The 20,228-nt window shown below is 36.4% G+C and overlaps 2 protein-coding genes across 2 annotated transcripts; one reads left to right on the top strand and one right to left on the bottom strand.

The window, feature by feature from the left end:
- The first annotated feature begins 33 nt into the window (after nucleotides 1–33).
- LOC130745641 (protein SMALL AUXIN UP-REGULATED RNA 51-like) lies at nucleotides 34–1,969 on the top strand. Its single transcript, XM_057598000.1, has 2 exons — nucleotides 34–725; nucleotides 1,271–1,969. Exons 1-2 carry the CDS (start codon nucleotides 344–346, stop codon nucleotides 1,288–1,290), a joined length of 402 nt encoding a protein of 133 aa, XP_057453983.1. The 5' UTR covers nucleotides 34–343; the 3' UTR covers nucleotides 1,291–1,969.
- Nucleotides 1,970–5,092: 3,123 nt separating this feature from the next.
- Nucleotides 5,093–5,818, bottom strand: LOC130742496 (protein SMALL AUXIN UP-REGULATED RNA 51-like). Its single transcript, XM_057594597.1, has one exon. The coding sequence runs from the start codon at nucleotides 5,750–5,752 to the stop codon at nucleotides 5,219–5,221; it is 534 nt and encodes a 177-aa protein (XP_057450580.1). The 5' UTR covers nucleotides 5,753–5,818; the 3' UTR covers nucleotides 5,093–5,218.
- Nucleotides 5,819–20,228: the final 14,410 nt, after the last annotated feature.

Below are 20,228 nucleotides of genomic sequence, written 5' to 3' on the forward strand. Positions count from 1 at the left end.
ATGGTTCACCTTGACTCAAAACTACATGCAACAAATAAATTAACATGTTTGTGGCACCACTAAGCATTCAAATTTCAAATCCTCTTGCTCTCTAATAAAATTCTTAAATTGATATAAATTCCCCTGGAGCAGATCAGAAACGAGGAAAAGTTTCTTCACGCGAAACTTTTCCTCTTGGATGGCGCAAATTATTTTTATAGATTTAACAATTGAAGCAGATATTGAATCATGAATTAATGTCTGTAAAACATTATTCACTTGTTTTTGATTAATTGAGTAGTTCTCTATGCAAGCATATTAGCATATATATGTAAATATTTAATTAATTGGTTGTGAATTGAAAATGAAACTTTCTACCATTACAAAACTCCCAAGCCAACTCAACAGGCTGGCATCATCCTCTGCTTCCCCTGCATTTGCCCGAAAGACGACACACAAACCGTTGTTGACGGCCGGTGAATTCTCTGATGGCTCACGGAGCAAGGTTCCCAAAGGATTCTTCGCTGTCTATGTCGGGCCGGAGTTTCGGAGGTTTGTGATTCCAATAAGCATCTTGGCCATGCCGGACTTCAGGGATTTGATGGAGAGGGTGGCTGAGGAGCATGGTTGTGATCATAGCGGTGCCCTTGAAATCCCCTGCGATGAAGAGCATTTTGAACATGTTTTGATGAACTGTTACGAAAGGCAACAGAGGTTATCTTCTAAGAAACACAAGATCAAGCTTGGTAAGATTCCTCTGGTGTATTAATTGATATGTATTGACTACCGTTTTTAATTAATGGTCATTTCTCTTGTATGTATCAAACATGCAATATAGTTAAACCCGCAGCTTTATTATTTGATATCATATCATATGAGATTTATATACATATATAGGCATATAGCACACACCAATAGTGGTTGGTTCCATGTGCCTAATTTGATTTAAGTTTCGTTTCAGATTTAAGTCTTGTATATCTAAATATAGTAGTTGAGAGAACTAACAACACCTAATTTGAACGCTCCTGGCTTGTATCAAATAAAATTAAGGGTGCACATGGGTCGGTTTAGATCAGATTATGATCAAACTAGAACCAAAACCGAGCAAAAGGGATGGATTGAGTTGGATCGGGTTCCTACGATTTTTCTGTATGATCCCAAACTGAACCAACCCGATGGTGTTTGGGTTGGACCGATTCAATTTGTCTGGGTCTAGTGCATTATACAAAAAAAAAGTTTGTTTTGCTGTGTTTTTAGCATATCATTGACGATGAACTCTACTTGGCGACAGACGGAGGCACCACAGTGTGAGGCAATGTGATTGCATCATGAGTGAGAAGGAGAATAGCAGACCAGGATTATGAACATCGCATCGTGGAAGTTGAACGAGTCACAACGCCATGAAGGATTAAGAGAGACAATGAAAATAGTGTCTTCGTCGTGAGGATGGAGAAGAAACATAGGAGGGTGAAGGAAAAAGAGGGACTGCATCATGAGGGAAAAGAAAACCACAGAAGGGTGACAGAGGAAGAACGACATCATCATGCGGAGAAGAGATCCAGCGAACAAGTGTGACGACACAGGTGTACACAATACCTAGGGTTAGATTTTGGGAGTGAAAATGTGAATGCAAATGTGAAGTGAGTGAGTGAAAGTGTGAAACATGGTCGAGCCTAGATAGCTATGTTCGGTTCAGATTTTGATTTTCCAAACACGAGACCCGAACCAAACACCTTAGGTTACCCACCTCCAAATCCGAACTTGCTCGCGAGCCCGACCCATCCCGTGTTTCTGCGTTGGGTTTGAGTCGGGTTGACCAGGTTGGTCCAATCAACCAAACTCGCGTTTGCACCCGTATATAAAACGGCAAAAGTACATGTGCTTAAGTGAGCTGCAATTGTGCTCCTATTAACGAAACAAACGTGAAGGGGTAAAGTCATGCTATTCTTAAATTATCGGAATGTAAGCAGTGTATTTTGAAAGTGGGGATCAAAACCGACTAATACTTACTTTGTGGGCACGAGAAACATAGATATATAAGGTCAATTTGATTACACTTTTTGAAAACTGTTTTCTATTTTTAAAAACTGAAAAATTAAAAAATTTGTTTGTTTTCCAAAACTGTTTTCGAAAACAGATCTCAATTTCAGTTATGAAAACTAAAATACTAGAATAGTTAAAGATGTTATCTGTTTCAGTTTTTAGTTTTCATATTACAATTTTGAGTAAAGTACACTCTCCCCCCTCAAGGTTTGTTAGAATTACACTCCACCCCATTCTTATCTAAAATCTACACTCCACCCCATTTTATATAGAGGCAAATTTAGTGACGAAAAATATTCTTCATTAATAATTAGTTATTATTTAATTTGTTAATCAATAATTTTAAAAAATATTTTTAATATATTCCAATAAATTTAAAATGGAAAACATCACAGTCCTCCCCATTCTCTCAATCGCGTTCTTCCTCCTTAAATTCACAATGTAAATTTTGCAATAGCACACCTGACCGGTTTACAAACCATATCTCGAACATAATGAAACATGCTTGTGTTTTCATATTTGATATTAATTCAATTTTAATCAAAATAATCTATTTATACCTCCAATTTTCAAAATTGGATTGTAGACCCAAAAAGTAACACAAATAGGTGAAGAAAATAGGGAAACAAAATTAAGAAATATGAAGTGGATCGGAGGTTATTAGAACCCAACGATGCGGTGGAGCACCGTTTTTAACAAAATCCAACAACATCTTAAACCAACAGAGCGTTCACTCACAACTTAAAGAGGTGAAGTTCACAATAAGTAGTTGAACAAGTGGCTTTGAGGATGTGCGATTCACGTTCTGGGGTTCAAGTCGCAACAAAACTTTGAGGCATGGTGGTGCCATGGGGTTTCACATTCTGGGACGGTGGTCGCCATGTTAAAGAGAGCAAAGGTTTGGTGGTGACCGTTTGTGGTGAGAAATATGATTTGGAGATAGATGGGACGTGGACTTAACAGACAGAGTTGATAGTTTTTTTAAATTTAATTCAGTAAAATTATTTTTATAAATTAATGTATGATAGTGTATATGCATTAAATTTATTTAAATTTTCACTAATTAGTAATTATTTTTTATTAGTGACGAATTCGTTTTCGTCACTAAATTTTGCCTTTATAAAAAATGGGGTGGAGTGTAGATTTTAAAAAAAAATGGGGTGGAGTGTCATTCTTGCAAACCTTGAGAGGGGTGAGTGTATTTTACTCTACAATTTTTTATTGTTGGAAAACATGTAATTCAAATCATTTTTTTTTGAAAAACAGTTTTCAAAAATTGTTTCTAAAAATTGTTTTTAAATACATTTTCTCAAAAAATGCAAATATCATCCATCTGTTTCTTTTAATTTGTCACTATTTTAAGAATTCTTTTTATGTTACTTATTTGCACTTTTTTTTTACATCAGAAAGATAAATTGCACCCGTCAGGAATTGATCTATGGACCTCCCCTACCCAACACATACGTTCATCAACTCCTACCACTTGAGTTATTATACGAGGACACTTATTTGCACTTTTACAATTAAGTATAAATTATGTTTTTTCAATCTTACTCTTACCCTTAACTTAATATAATTCTTAATGTTGGTAAAAAAAATTGAAGAGTCAAAATCAATAAATAAATAAATAATATATTCGGAAGTTTGATAGGAAAATGTGTCAAACTTGAATTATAAGTTAGGAATCATAACAACATCCCTAATGAATATGGCAAGGGGGTACTTACTTATATATAATGATAGTTTAATTAAGCGTAAGATAAAACAAGTTGCATTCAGAAAAACATTGGTACAGAGTGATCATTAATCACAGGATGTGCTCCAAGCGAAAATATCGGATCACGATATGAGTCCTTTAATTTTTGTTTCTGTACCTTTTGTGAGTCCTTCTGTCACGTACGTATATCTACAGCAACCTTAATCCACGGTTTATACGGCTTCTTATATCAAGACTAGATCAGGATTAGAGTAAGCATTACATCTAGGAATTATAATATTTATGCACCGTCATTGTGACTGTGAGTAAATAATTTTCACACAAACATTCAATTATTGGTTACTATAATAGAAAATAAGCATTTAAGTTATTTAAAATAATAAAAAAGAAAGTATTATTTTTTACTATGCGGGTATGTGGCATCAAATGATTTTTTTTTGTTAATCAAGGTATTCTCACAGCCGACAGGTGTGAAATTAATCTATCACTCTACTGTTAGTACACTAAATAGTAGGAGACTCAAGATTTATGTTTAATTTGGAATGTTGTGACTCTATACTAATAGTATCAATAAACTCTTATCTATATATCCTAAATCACATTTTCTTGCCTTTTTTTATTTAATTCAATTCTATTAGTGTGATATAAAAATTAAAACAATTATAATTGTCAATATATATTTTTAAATTTTTTGTTTGGATAATGGTTAACGGAAACGGAAAATTATTTTAGTTTAATTCATTCACTTCTTATATTGAAGTTTAATTTAACGCATAGTACATTATCTATAATATTTCTTGGAAAATGCTTGGGTTACGAAACCAAACTAAACGAACGAATTATTATCATTCGTTAGAATTCTCATTTCCCTTGTAGTTCTGCCAACAACCCATTTGAAATATTCCCACTTAAAATTCTTGCATTTTCTGGCTTGATTTCCTTCGTAACAACCACCGGTACTGATATTTCTTACCAACTAATGAATATATATTTGATTTATTTAAATTTGGATGTAAATTAATAATCATCTAAAAATTTACAGTGAGACTTTTTTAAAGAAAAAGTATGGGAAAAAGTTTGAGTGAATTTGGTTCTAGTCAATTCCATGATTAGAATATATGTATTCAGGATAATAAGTTGTTTATAAAGATAGATTCTTATAATTGTTCACGTACCGACATAGCCTTACATTAGGAGTGAAAATTGAACATCATATAACCTTTTGAGAGGAAATTATTAATATGTTGCAATGTAAAGAAACAAATTAAAATGGTTTACGAATATATCATATGGATAGAGTTATAAACCTGTAAGCTATCAAGAAAAAATTGATGAAGAACCCACTCAGAGTAATTAATATAATTCTCACTTCTTTCTAATTAATGTATTGTCTTTCACAAACTCGAAAGAAAATCATTTAGAAGAGCAAGAACTGTGAGAAGATAAATGAAAAGAGACAAAAAAGAATTCTTATGTTGATCATCTACACACTTGAGCATGATGAGTGGGAGTAACTTCACAACTATTAATCTTGTTGTTCTCTCCACTCAACCCAAACTCATGCAAGCTGAGGAATGCTTCTTTTTTATCTTCCACCACCTTCAATATCTTCTCAAACACTGAAACTTCACACGGAATTTTGAGCACACCCTCTTGCTGGAAACCAAATTCCTCTTCGGCCTCTTGCAGTAACATCTCAAATGCTTGGTGTCTCAAGTAATGTGTGGGAATGATGAATTTCTTGAGTTCTTTCCCCACACAAACAGCAAGAAACCCTTTTGGAACGATGTCATTATTGGAAGAAGAAACATCTGTGAATGACAAAGTTCGTTTTAAAAACTTGATGCCTTTGTTGCTACTTCCACTGGTGGCGGTGACAGTGGTAGTGGCGGCGGTGGTGGTGACCGCAGAGACAGAGTCATTCTTGGAAGTATTTGCAACTTTCTTCCACTTCTTGAGGATTTGTTGAAGCCTAACAATCTCTCTGATCTTGTTGGACTTCTTTGAATCCATCTAGGAAACAACTATTTGATGGTTATGTTCTTTTTCCTTGCTATGTTGAGACTAGAGTGTGAATCTCATGTGGATGGTGGGGCAATCATTTATAAGCTATAAGATCGAGTACTTGATTTACTCTATAGTCTATATTTTATTCATATATGAATTTTATATTCGTGGTCATATTATCATTGAAGTTACCAACCGATGCATGATTAACTCAACTGGTACGTGCTTATATGACCCGAAAAATGATTCACATTTGATTTTTCTTAGAAATAAATTTGGAATTTAGGTTTTGTGTATAAAAAACTATTAAATAATTTGAGTTCGTTATTTGTTTGCTCAACCTTGGAATGTTTTCTTAGAGCATATTATGCGTGAGAATAATAATGTAGCTGATTGTTTGGCTCGAGAGCGGAGAGCCTTCTCATCTTGGCTTTTAGCGACGTGTCTGGATATCTCCTCTTTCCTTTATTTTTACGTCGTTGTATCTCACGCTATAGTGTAGGGTTTTCTTTTTCATCTAATTTTCCTCCTATAACAAAAAAAATAAAATAAAAGAAGTAACTCCACAAAAAAATGTGAATGTCTTGAGTTCGAGCAAAAGAGTGCCTTGTGAAGATATTGGATAAAAATATTGTCATTGAAATTAGGGTGCGTCCATTTGCAGGTGTAAGAATCAGATCCATAAATTAATAAGGTTTAATTTACTGCTCACATATATTTTTTTAATCCTAAGCTTTAATTTTTTAAATCAGTTTTCCTACTTGCTTTAAAAAAAATTCTCACAAACTTCAAAGGCATCTCATTATGACCATTTATTTTCTCCATAATATATGCTCGCCCTGCTTTCCTTAAATCAACAGTTGAAGTTGCTTTCACAACGATAACGGTTTTACCTGAATTAAGTAATTAAAATAATCTCCTTCGGAACATACATTTGATCTAAATAAAAAAGTAGTAAAACCCTTAAACTATGTCTTGCTTTTATCAAGAGAAAACCATCTATTTCAAGGGAAAGAAATTAAGCCGAAAATGTTTTGGATTAGAACTCCCATATCTTTAATAAAATAAAATAAAATAAAAAAACTTCCAATATATTACACAAGGTTTTTTTTTTTAAGTACACAAGGTTATATCTTGAAGATTGTTTTGTGCTTGTTTTTTTTTAAACCATATATATATACCCCTCTCAACAACATTTTTTTATAGGCAAATGTTAGTTGTTAGAAATGTTAGTAAATTAATCTCTCCTCCGAATTCAAACCCGGGACCCTTCACCCTTTATCCCACCCAACCCTAATGTATCTAACTCTTACCACTTGAGCTATCCTTCGGGGACCCCTACAACTTCGCCAACCAAAACCAAAGCTCTAAAAAGGTACAACCTGCAGTGAAGATTGAATAAAACCTCAGCCATGAAAGTAAAGTGCCTAAAAATCCAGAATGCCAAGAAAAAACGTTTGGATCAAAATCCTGATAAAGAATCATTTAAAGCCCAACAAACCCTAAACCCCGTAGCCCAAAATCAAACGAAAGGGAACTCCATCAGGGACCGAGATGCAGCGCAGAGATCCGAGAATCATAACGAGCCACACAAACCCCATTCAGGCATTGAGAGGCACAACAAGCAGATAACGGCAGCAACCATGAAAACCAGAGAGCAATAGGCACCAAAAGTGACAAGAGGCATAGAGGCGTAACTCCAAATCAGAAACAACAAAGGACACGTCGAACAGGAGGCACACTGCTAAAAACCTAAAGAGAACTAAAACCCCAAACAACTAGACTCAGCAATAAACACCACCGAAACTGAAACGCATGACGCCTATAGCTGCGTCAAGCAAAGGCAAGTTGCCTCATCACCAAGAACCTCAACAACAACCGCCAACAGCACCCACCAAAGACCCAGATCTAGAGCGCCTCCAAAGCAGCGAAACTCAGCGAATATGACTCAGCCACAACCACGGAGCCCCGGTCACCCCCAAAGACTACGTTTGGAACTCATTTATCTTAAAGATTGCTGGTCCATCTAGGACCGAGTTGAATAATCCGGTCCTATGAGTAGTTAAGTTAAACCACTCCTATTATATAGTAATATAATTATTTTAGAAGAGCTATTTCTAATGGATAGATAGCATGGTATTGCATAAATTAAGGCTGTAAGCTTAAGCCATCAACGATTCTTTGATTTCTTGATTAGCGTGAAAATAATTTAGGTTTTTTGAACCAAAGTATTGTGTAAAGAGAATCCGATCAGCTTATAAAATTTAAGATTATAAACTATGAGAAAAATATACTAGAATAAATGTATCTATAAATTGACCAACGAGAGAATAAATATAGGTAGAGGTGGATGACTTCTTAAAGTTTGTGAACTTATTTAAATTTTCATTTTACAATAATAAGATAATTAAATAAGTCATAAGTCCAATTTCCAACTAGAATATGCTTAAATCATTATAGAGCCAACTTTTTAAATCTATAAATTAAACAATAAGCATATAATTTCAATAATTAGAACAAAAAATTAATGTAACAACAACAACTACAATAATAATAATTATTGTAATAATAGTAATAAGTTAAATTTATTTAAATAAGTCTTCCTGTTAAGTTCATATGACTTTTTGAATGATTTAAGCATAATCTTTTTAATTAATAGACTTTTAAAAATATTTGGGCATGCTTATTTATTTATTTTGCTTAATCTGTCATGGGCTCAACATATGTTAGACACTTAGATCGTTGACCCCAACCAGCGACTTGACATATTTTCATCCCTATATGTGATTCTGTTTAATTTCTCATATGTCAATTTTTTTTTTTGGTATATATGTCAATTAATGATTATTTGCTTCAAAAAAATTAATGATTACTAAATTACTAACGAGCAACATAATGATATATTGATCAATTATCAAATTAACAATTTATCCTCAACTTATTAATAGTTATTTATAAATTAAATATTCAATTTTCCATGCACATAATTTTTTGGATTAGGAGAAAATTTCGTCCTCATGTAATACGAAACACCCATTACTTCCCCTTTATAAATTAAGGGCAAAATAAAGTGATATTTTAAAATGAAAAGTATACATAACTAACCATACATTCGGTACAAATAGAAGGATCGCAAATTTTTCATTTGGGACGATCTTCATCCATGTGTTTGCTACTAGCTTTTAAAATTAAAAAATACTAAAAATTTTACTTTCTCATAATTTAATAATTTATTCACCAAATAGCTTCCAAGTTGTAACAATAAAAATACACCAAGTAGCGCAGGTATACCCCTTACTTATACTCTCATTTTCTCGTTATTTCTCTTTTTTTTTTATCACATGAATAATTTTTTAAAGAAAAATAGTTTATTCAACAAGAAATTTATGAGATATTTCTCTCAAATAAAAATAAGATAAAAAAGTCAAAACTCTCACCAATCCAATCATATAACGCCCCTACCACAATTCTTATCTCACATTGATCATTATATATAACATCGTTTTTTTATTTTTCTTCTTTCTACTCACTCTATATGTTTGTTGAAATCATATATACGGATAAGTATTAATCATTTTCCCTCATGATAATACGGTTATTACGTTTTGTCAGACATCTGTATGTAGATGATTATTTATTGTCAACTTGAATATATTATACATTGCTGCTTTGCCTCATTGGATGCTTACAAGATCAGGGAAGATGGTGCTCTGTTAATTCCATGTGAGTCACCCATTGTTTATCAAACAAACAAATATTAAAACCTTGAGCCAGTAGGTTGAAATGATTTAATTTTACTAATAAAGAAAACGGAAATCCTTTTTGTACATATCATGAAATCTTAAATTTTAATTGTATATACATTTGGTTGACTCACTCCAAAATGATTAATCCTTCATACTACCGTACTATAAATTTTCTATTTTCAGTATTCATTTCCGTTAAAAGAATATATTTGTACGATAGATCACCCTTCACCACGTTCTTCTGTACATCTTAATTTTCATACTTTCTTTTTAGGATTTTAAAGGTCTTCAGTTTACACATATATAACTATAGAAATGAGTTGTCTAAATGATTCATGAGAAAGTTTGGGTTAAATAACTAATCATCTAATCACATTGGAGATAAGTGAGTTGAAATTCTATATTTTATTTATTAATTTATTTCCAACTCACTTATCTCTAATGTGATTGAATGATGGGTTATTTAACTCAAACGTTCTCATGGGTCATTTAGACAACCCTTATAGAAAACCGCTGATTAGAATTAAAATTGGTCTAAAGCCGACGCCAACACTAATTTAGCATTAGTTTAGTGTTGGTGTCCGAGCTAATGTTAAATGATGTGAAAGTGTGAAACTAATTTATAGCGTCAGCCACACGACCAACACTAAACCGACACAACTTATTTGAGACTTTAATCAACGCAAATTCTTAAAATTATCTTTTGCCGTATAAGCTAACTCTAATTAGCATCGATTTTGCCGACGTTACATATGACATGGAAATGAAAAAGCTATCAATATTTGCTCACACTTTACAGGTGCCTAAATTTGCTGCTCTTTCATAAGCAACATAGAGGAGGGGTGAAGGTTTGAGTGTTGGTGTAGGAGTGGGGAAAATGATACGTAGTGGTGGGCAAGGAGTTAAAAGGTAGGGGCAGCGGGGTTGTGGGGGTAGGAGCGAAAAGATGAGGCGAAGGAGATGTGGGGGTGAGGTTTTGAGAGTACGAGGGTTGGGGGAGTTGAGGGCAAGGGCGGGAACGAGGAGGCAATAAAGAGGTGAAAATCAAGGTGTGAGGGTTTTAGGGAGGACAGTGTAAGGCTTATAAGGACGATCGGGTGGAGCAACCGCTGAAGGTTAGTGTTGGCTTGACAGACGCTAATCTCTAAGCCTGAGATATGGGTTGAATCCATTTCATATTAGCGACGACTCTGTGAAATTAGCATCAGTGAGAACAACCGCCAATGAACGAATGACAAACGCTACGTTGACTGTGATATTCGTGTCGATTTGGTTGACTCTACCCAATTATGAGTCGACACAATAGTTAAGTGATTCGAAATTTAAAATCAATGTACTATGTTGGTTTTGCGTCGGTTACTCGGTTTGATTGATCCTAAAGAACAAAAGTTAGTGTTTGTGTCAGGGAGACACTAATGTTTTACACCCTCCGGTCACATATATAAGCAAAAAAGACTTTTTAGGTTCATTCATTTAATGAATGTATCTAGTCATTATTAATGGTTAGATACATTTATTAAATGAATGAACCTAAGATGTCTTTTTTGCTTATATATGTGACTGGAGGGTGTACACTACAAGAAATCTTTCTTATAGTGTATCCACGTTATTCTGCTATATCAGAAAATAATTTGTTATTTAATCAAAATAGAAAAATGTATGTAACTGCTACTAGAATGTGGTTATTTGTGGTATAACATGATTTGATGTTAGTGTAAAACAATTTTATAATAGTGCATGAAAATCATACTCTTACTTTTATATTATTATTATTATTATTATTATTATTATTATTATTATTATTGTTATTATTATTATTGTTATTATTGTTATTGTTATTATTGTTGTTGCTGACCTTGTTTTAGTAGGAAGGAAGAGATCTGCCAAGCGATTTGGGCAGCAGTAGTGTGGTCTCTGTGGAAATTAAAAAATGGTATGGTATATGGGAATGAAGTATTTAACCTTGAGAAGGTTGCAGTTTTAATTGTTTATAGGTCATGGACTCATGGTGTTGGTTAAGAGCAAAGTAGATGGCTCTCACGAGTGCTCCACAAATCATTTACATTGTCTTTTAATTTCTTTTTGAAGTTTGTTTCTTCAACTATTTCTGGATACTTGCCATTAAACGAGTGCTTGTTTCATCGGCGAATCGATGTTGATCCAGGCTGCAATTTTTGTGCAGCAGTAATGGAGAGTGAGGACCATCTCTTTTTACATTGTCCAGCAGCAAAGAGAGTGTGGTTTGCATCGCCAATTGGTGTTCGGATGGACTCGTTTGTGTCCTTTCGCGAGATGGAGGAGGCCAGGTCCAGGTTTTATAAAATGTAATTTTGATGCTTCTTTCCATGAAGATGGACCGACAGGTATGGGCATGGTGGCAAGGAATAGTGAGGGAGAAGTTATGGTAGCAGCTTGCTCTTACCCTCTCTATTATTACCACTTTGTTGGCGGAGGCGATGTGCATGAGGTGGGCGATGCAATTGCCTATTGATTTAGGCTTTCGCCGGATTTGCTTGGAGACCGACTGTCTACAACTCTATAAAGCTTGGAAGGAAAAGGAGGATGACAAATCATACATGAGCCCTATTATCCTAAATTGTCGTTTATTGATTATGTAACTCTTTCTTTTGTTAGATGCACAGATAACCCTGTTGCAGATTTTTTTGGTTAAGAACGTTGAAGCCTATGCTGACTCAGTATGGGTTGAAGAGGTTCCCACTGCCGCTTTTTCTTTGGTTATTTCCAATGTAATGACTCTGTCGCCTGTTGGCACTTAATAGGTTTTCAATTTACTTTCAAAAAAAACTATTTTACTATTATTATTATTATTATTATTATTATTATTATTATTATTATTATTATTATTATTATTATTATTATTATTATTTGGCATCCATTACTAAATTTTCTTTGTATTAAATTTATCCAATTTGTTTGAGTTTTTTTATAATTATAGAAATTTAAAACTTATTAACTACTTTTAAGTATTCTTTTAATGAAACTAAACACAAGAAAGCAACAACTAAACATGACCAGTATAACAACGCCGGTTCAAAGCAAGAGGCTGACACAACTCAAACAGAGGCAATGCCCAATTTTAAAGACCAAATCGAAAGCGTAAACCAAAGGAAGCAAGTCTATCAGTACACATATTAGCCTCACGCAGGACATGTGTCGAAAACGAACATGCCATAGACATGTAGAAATATCAACAAATCTCCACCAACAAAGCTTTCAAGTGCGACGTCAAAAGGGGAATCCAACATCCGAATAGCATCAAGCGAGTCACTCTCACAAATGGTATGCCGAAAATCCAACTCTCAAGCTAAGAGAAGGCTATGCTTGATGGTCATCAACTCAGCCAAGAGCGCACATGCTCCATTAGAAGAGTCCGAAAAACCACCCAACCAAGAAGCGGAAACATTTTGAACAAGACTACCAAAACCAAACAACTGCTTGCAGAAGTATAAAGTCTTTTAAATAATTTCTTTAATTAAAAACTAAAATTATATCTCAGCTTATCCCTATCTTTTACTCCCTCCGTTCCAGAAAGTTTGTAGTTTAAGGTTGTGGCACAAAGAGTAAGAAAATAATTATTGATAGCATAACTAGATTGCCCTTATTTAATTTTACTAGTATGATATGCAACTATTAAATTATACTTAGATAGAGAAGAATGTAATTAATAGAGAAGAGTTGTGGTTGGTTAATATGAAAGGTGATAAGTGAGAGAAAATGTATTAAATGAGGGTAAAGGTGGAAAAAATTACCAAAAAATGCATTGATTTTCTAAAACAACAAACATTTTGGGATATTGAAAAATGGTGCAAAACAATAAACTTTCTGGAACGGAGGGAGTAATTATTATTACTATTTATTAATTATATTTTCTTTCTTTATGACATAGTGTGATATGAAATATTATAATTAGTAAGATATAAAAATATATATTAATTATCAATTTTTTTTAACTTTTGCATGTAATAGTACTATAACTTAAACAATGAATGGAATCCTAAAAGTTTTGAAGTGAATGGAGTATATGAAAGTTGGTGCAGTGCTCAATTATATAGTCCCTTGATATGTTCTCTTCATCTGGGAAACATGGTAACATGTGCACTCATTCATTTACCAAAATCATGTGCGGGTCACACAATACCACACCAGGATGCCTGCAATAACCATGACTTTAATGACAAGATAACTTATTTTGTTCCAGTACATAGATAATTGAAGCCGTCAATCATCTCTGAGCAACTAGTTTCTAATAAGTTAATCTTCTCAGCAAATAGAACTCTAGGTTATTTCTGCAATTGAAAGAAACATAGATTAGTGACAGATTCAAGGTAGCAACTAGCAAGTATGGGTCTTGACTCTTGACTTCCTTTTTCATACTTTTTTAAGAGTAGTTTCTATTCCAATTCTTAATTGTTATAGTAATTTATTATACACATATAGGAGAGGAGATAAGTGGAGTGAGAGTAATGTGGGATACAGGTGTGGATGGAAGCTATGGTTTCAAAAGCACTACAATAATTATAGACTATGTTTAATTTCTTGAGGTTTTACTGTCAACTGGGAAGTAAAAAAACAAAATCTGATTTTATTGTAATATATCATATTTGAATAATATATTTTATCACAATCCATAAGAGTGATAAGACAATATATCTTATCCTAATTTACCATAACAATAACAAATCATAACAAAACATATCTTAGTATATGTATATCTCAGCACTTTTTCTTTGTTTTCATATATAAACATGCACTTATAATATAGAAACTTCTAAGTTTCTCTCACTCAAATAATCAAGCATACACTAATTGTTCAATTGCTTTCACACTAAAATATCATGTCCATCGGTCACTTGGTCGCTGAGATGATTCGCAGCCAAGTGAATATTGTGTTGGTTCAAGACGGTTAAGATGAGGTCTTAACTTATAGTCTACTAAATTAGAGCCAGTCCAACACTAAATGAGGCCAGAAGCAAATTTTAAAGAGAGACATTTTTACCTAAAAAAAAAATTCTTATTAAAACTTTTTATGTGGGATGAAGTATTTCTTTTCTTTCATTGAGACTATTGGGCTTACTTTTTTGAACCGAGGCCTTGACTTTTATTTAAGGCTTTCTTTACAAAAAGACTATTGGACTTAGCACATGAATGTGAGGCCTTTTTTACTTAGTAAATTATTTTTTGGGGGGGGGGGGGGGGCTAAAGCCCTTGCTTAGGCCACATAGGCCTTCGGCAGGCCCTGTACCAAACATAGGCTAAATTGATAGCGTTAATGATTCAAAGACTAATAGACTATACAATTGTAAAGCTATCATCTCATTTACAATGACTAAAAAGAGGTTAAACATCTTCATTGTCACTCATATCGAACTCTATATATATAGGTGTTCTGTACTAGGGAGATCTGACGTAAGAGACTGACAGAAAGCAAAACCCTAGCAGAGTACTAAAAATATCATAAAATGAATATTCTCATTAAATGTTCAAAAGGTACTTTTTACAAGGTGCTGACCTCTCCTTTTATAGAGGGAATGATCACGATGTGGACTTTCATTGTACTTGGGCCTGACAACCGGGGCCCAAGTCTCTATACATATAAGACAAATCTAAAGGAATCTTCCAGCTGGCGTGTGGGCCTGGCTAAAGGAAGGGCGGGATTCAATGTTGTTCCGTGAATCCCGCCAAGGCTGCTTTCGTTCATATGATTGCTCGATTCGGGCGGGCATAAGCACCCTTTATGTCCCGCCCAGTCCACATGCCCCCAAGACATGAGACTCAGGTTCCTTGAGTCGAGATGTCTTTAATGCGCTGCCTTATAGCCCATTCTAATTGGTCGCCCTTTGATGAGCATATCGCCATTCTTTGTGGTTGTGGGCCTGTTGCCGCATTCTTGCTCATGCCTTCATCGCCATTTTGCTGTTCGCCAATATGGCGCCATTTTCACGTTCCTTGTTACGTCGATACATCGCCATCATCATAACCGTCAGTCACGTCTTTTCAACTGACGCACGTATCCTTGTTTTCCGGGATTTCGTCATCATTTGCCATGAATGCAGTTTCTAATTGTGCGTCTCGAGGAGTTATGTCTTTTCGCTTCATACCTTTTCAAATTTCAAATCCCACGACTCTTCACAATCTTTCCCACTCGTTCTCTCTCTTCCCTTTTCTTCTATAAAAACCCTTTTTACTTTTCACTTTTCACTTTTCTGAAAACCCTTTCCCTCAAACTTTCTCTGCAATTCTCACTTTCTCCTCTTTGAACTCCGGCGAACCTCCGTCACCCCGGCCGTCGTCATTGCGCGGTGCTCTCCTATAGCCGACATCCTCTTTACTCAATCCTCCACTTCTTCCTCCGGTGAGTCCTTTTTCTTTCTTCTTTCTTGACACTGTTCGTCTTCTTCTTTTTTCTTTCTGAATCTGTTCATCTTCTTTTTATTTTTATGAAATTACCCAGTATGTCGATGCAAAATTTCAGCATTTCTTCCTTAGAACTCTCTTCACCCTCTACGGAGGGGGAAGTTTCTGCCCCCACTGTTATTGAAATTCATTCCTCGCCTTCTACCCACGAGGATTCCGGTCCCGCCGGCTCTGTAGACTCTATCCTCTCCTCCAATGGAGATTTGTCTTCACCCGAATGGCGTTCAGACGCACATTTGGTTGAAGATAAATGTCTATTGCGTTCCATCTGGGGCAGTATTGGGAGCATCAACTCGCTTCGAATATCTTCCCAAGGGTTTACAAAGATAAATCCCGCCACCTCTAATAACGTAGATCACCTGTTAAATGTTCTTCCATGTGGCGAGGGTGATTGTGTTCTTTTACGCAAGGAATCTTCTGATGAATCGCCCGATTTCTTTTTTGTTTATGGTTATTTTTTCTTGGATTTGAATATCAAACTTCCATTCTCGCCCTTTATATGTCACGTTCTTTCCTTTCTAAACGTGGCGCCTTGTCAACTCCAACCCAACGCCTGGGGTTTTATTCGTTGCTTTGAAATTCTCTGTGAACATTTGAGTTTCACTCCCACCTACCCCTTGTTCTTCCTTTTCTATAAGACAGTTACCGCAAAACCTACATCTGTCAAGTGGGTTCCCCTTTTGGCCCGCAAGAACATGAGCCGATTCACCGCCCTTAAAAGCCATTACAAAGTGTGGCAGAAGAAATACTTCAAAGTTATGGAGTCGCCCGAAATAAATAACTTGTTTCGAGATTCCGATAATAATCCTCTCTTTCCCTTTTACTGGACAAAAAACCCTCGCCGAAAAATATCGGTTTCATATGACGCCTTGGACGATTCTGAGCAAGGTATCGCCGATTATCTTCGCACACTACCTGTAATCTCTGGTCATGACTTGATTGAGGCGTCAAAATCCGGCACTTTAAATCAATTTTTTAGTAAGTTTATAATCTTGCACATAACTTGCTTTTCTTTTTGTTCATGTGCCTTGTCTAACTAATACTTTCCATGTAGCTACGATGGGAAAAAGCAAGGTTGACACTAACCCATTGAAGATGAAGGAATACCTCGCCCAGTCTGCTGCGGCGGCGAAGAAAAGAGCCGCCGAGAATGAACAGAAGAAAAAGAATGAAGGTGCTTCGGGTTCTGATAACGTCAGGGACCCTAAGCGCCAACAAACTTCAGGCGCTGCTGGTGGTAAACCTTCTCACCAATCAACTCTCGATTCAGCTGGTGCGGCTTCCAAAGGTCAGCCTGCGGAGAAAAAGATGGGATATGACAATATCCCGCCACCTAACCAGGATTCAAGCACGCTGATCAACCGCCCGCCAACTCCATTTAGCCAGGCTGGCACTAGCTCAGCTATTGGTGGCGAGGCTCCTCCCCCTTTGCTGAATTTAACTGATCCTCACTTCAACGGGTTGGACTTCATGACCCGCACTTTTGACAACCGGATTCACAAGGATATTTCCGGTCAAGGTCCCCCCAACATTGCTTCTCTGGCGATTCATCACGCACTCTCTGCCGCCAGCACTGTGGCGGGAATGGCTCAGTGTGTGAAGGAATTGATTTCAGCCAAGAATCGTTTCGAGAAGAAGGCAGCCGATTATAAGGCTGCATATGAGCGAGCCAAGGTTGATGCTGAGACCGCCAACAAAAATCTGAAATCTGTTGAGGGGAAGTGCGCTAAGTTAACTGATGACTTGGCGGCCTCTAACCTGCTTCTTCAGAAGACCAAGTCTCTGAAAGAAGCCATCAACGACAAACACACTGCTGTTCAGGCCAAGTGCCAAAAACTGGAGAAGAAGTATGAGCGCCTGAATGCTTCCATTTTAGGGCGTGCCTCCCTCCAATTTGCTCAAGGCTTCCTGGCGGCCAAAAAGCAAATAAGTGTGGTGGAATCGGGCTTTGATCTTTCCCGCATAGGATATCTGAAGGAGATCAAGGATGGTCAAGTAGTCGGCGATGATGACATTGGCCTCGACCTTCTTCCTCAGTTTGATTCTGATAGTGAGCCCGAGGAAGGGAATGGCGAGGATGGGAATGATCAGAACAAGAATGAGGATCAAGGGAAGGAAGACCCTCAAGTTGTTGCAAGCCAGGACAACAACGCCAACAATGAAAACCTGGCTTGAATTTAGATTGTTTTTATTTTGTTTAAGTTAGAATTTTGCTTTTGGGCTGTACCCTTTGGCTCTCTTGTTCGTTGTTGCTTCAAGTCATGTATGGGCTTCGCCTTTTTTTTTTTTTCATCTTTAATGAAATTTGTTTAAGTTCAACCGTTGTTACCTCAAGTTGTTGTTTACTAAATTTTCTTTTGATTTGGGTTTATATACCTTAGCCGATTTATCGACGAGGCTTGGTTTCTAGTGGCCACTAGAATTGCCAAGGCTTTTAACATTTGATGGCGATACTCTCTTATTCTGAAAGGTTTATTCGCGGTATTGTATACCTTGATACGATTTGCACTGCATGAACTCGTAATAAAAATTAAAAAATAAGCAATTCTGTTGAAATGATCTTTTCATTAATTTTCTTTCATACATGGGAACAATTGTCCCTTCATTCTTTACATGTGCCGCCTTATTAAAAACCTCTCCAAAGAGAGGGAAAAAGAGTGCGGCTTCATTTACCTTTGTTGTTCCTTTTAACTGAAATACTGCTTCAAGTGCGAGGCGTTCCATGTTCGTGGAACCCTTTGACCGTTAAGTTGTTCCAATTTATAAGCTCCTCCTCCAACGTCGCCTATAATCCTGTAAGGCCCGCCCCAATTGGGCGAAAGTTTGTTGTGTTTGTCAGGTATAGTATTTTTTCGGAGCACTAAGTCTCCTACCCTCATAATCCTTGGCACAACTTTCGTTGAGAATTTTCTTGCGACCTTCACTTTCCCCGCCTCATTCCTTATGTGCGCCTCTCGTTGTTCCTCAGGCAGCATGATCAGACTTGCTATCAAATTTCCCCCGTTGTCATTCTCATTAAACTGAGATACTCGCCAACTTTGGTTTTCTATTTCCACAGGGAGCATGGCATCAGTTCCATAAGTTAAACGATATGGGGTTTCCCTTGTGCTTGACTGTTCAATGGTGTTATATGCCCATAGAACGCCTGGTAGTTCTTCCGCCCACAGTCCTTTCGCTTCATCCAGCTTCTTTTTTAAGCCTTTCAAGATAACCTTGTTAGCTGACTCGGCCTGTCCATTGGTTTGTGGATGTTCTACCGAGGCAAATCGCATTTCAATTCCCATTTCCGCGCAAAATTCCCGGGTGACATTGCTTGTAAATTGGGTCCCATTGTCCATTACCAATGCAATGGGAACCCCAAACCTGCACACAATTCTTCGCCACAGAAAATTCCTGACCTTGGCGGCTGTTATAGTCGCCACTGCTTCAGCCTCTATCCATTTGGTGAAGTAATCAACCGCCACGATGATATATTTCAGTTGTGCCTTTGCTACTGGGAATGGTCCTAGAATGTCTGTTCCCCACATAGCAAATGGCCAAGGTGCCACCATGGTTGTTAATTCTTCCGGTGGAGCCTTATGTAAGTCAGAAAAGACTTGACATTTTTCACATTTCTTGACGTATTCCAGACAGTCCTTCTTCATTGTTGGCCAATAAAATCCTGCCCTCAGTACCTTTACTGCTAATGATCGCCCCCCGATATGACTAGAGCACACTCCTTCATGGACTTCCGTCATTATCCCGATGGCATCCTTAGTATCAACACACTTGAGCATAGGAGACATAATTCCCCGCCTATACAACTCACCATCCACTAGTGTGTAAAAACTGGCCTCCCTGCGTTTTGCTCTCAAGTTCAAATCGTCGTCCTTTGAAGGATTTTCCAAGAAAATCTTGATTGGCTCCATCCATGAAGGCTCGCCTTCAATAACTGACTTTACTGTTTTTAACTTCACTTCCACCAAGTCAATACTGGGGCGAGGGAGAGTTTCCTGAATAACTGTTTGGTAATTGCCCAATCGCCCCGTGCTAGCCAACTTTGCTAGCACATCAGCCCTTACGTTTTGACTTCTGGGAACGTGCTCTTTTCTGATCTTCCCTATCTCCATCATTAGTCTTCGCACCACCTCCAGGTATTTTGAAAGTTGTGGGTCCTTGACTTGATACTCGCCATTTACTTGTTTAACAACCAGCTGTGAGTCGCCTTTGATGAACAATTTTTGAACTCCTAACTCAATGGCTAGCCTTAGTCCGGCGATCAGAGCCTCATACTCTGATTGGTTGTTGCTTGCCTTGAATTC

This window comes from Lotus japonicus, chromosome 3 (genome assembly GCF_012489685.1).
Source record: "Lotus japonicus ecotype B-129 chromosome 3, LjGifu_v1.2".
Taxonomy (NCBI): domain Eukaryota; kingdom Viridiplantae; phylum Streptophyta; class Magnoliopsida; order Fabales; family Fabaceae; genus Lotus; species Lotus japonicus.

Coding starts and splice junctions, on each gene's coding strand:
- LOC130742496 (XM_057594597.1), bottom strand. CDS start 5,752: ATGGATTCAAAGAAGTCCAACAAGATCAGAGAGATTGTTAGGCTTCAA.
- LOC130745641 (XM_057598000.1), top strand. CDS start 344: ATGAAACTTTCTACCATTACAAAACTCCCAAGCCAACTCAACAGGCTG. Junction 726..1,270: donor GAAACACAAGATCAAGCTTG/GTAAGATTCCTC, acceptor ACTTGGCGACAG/ACGGAGGCACCACAGTGTGA.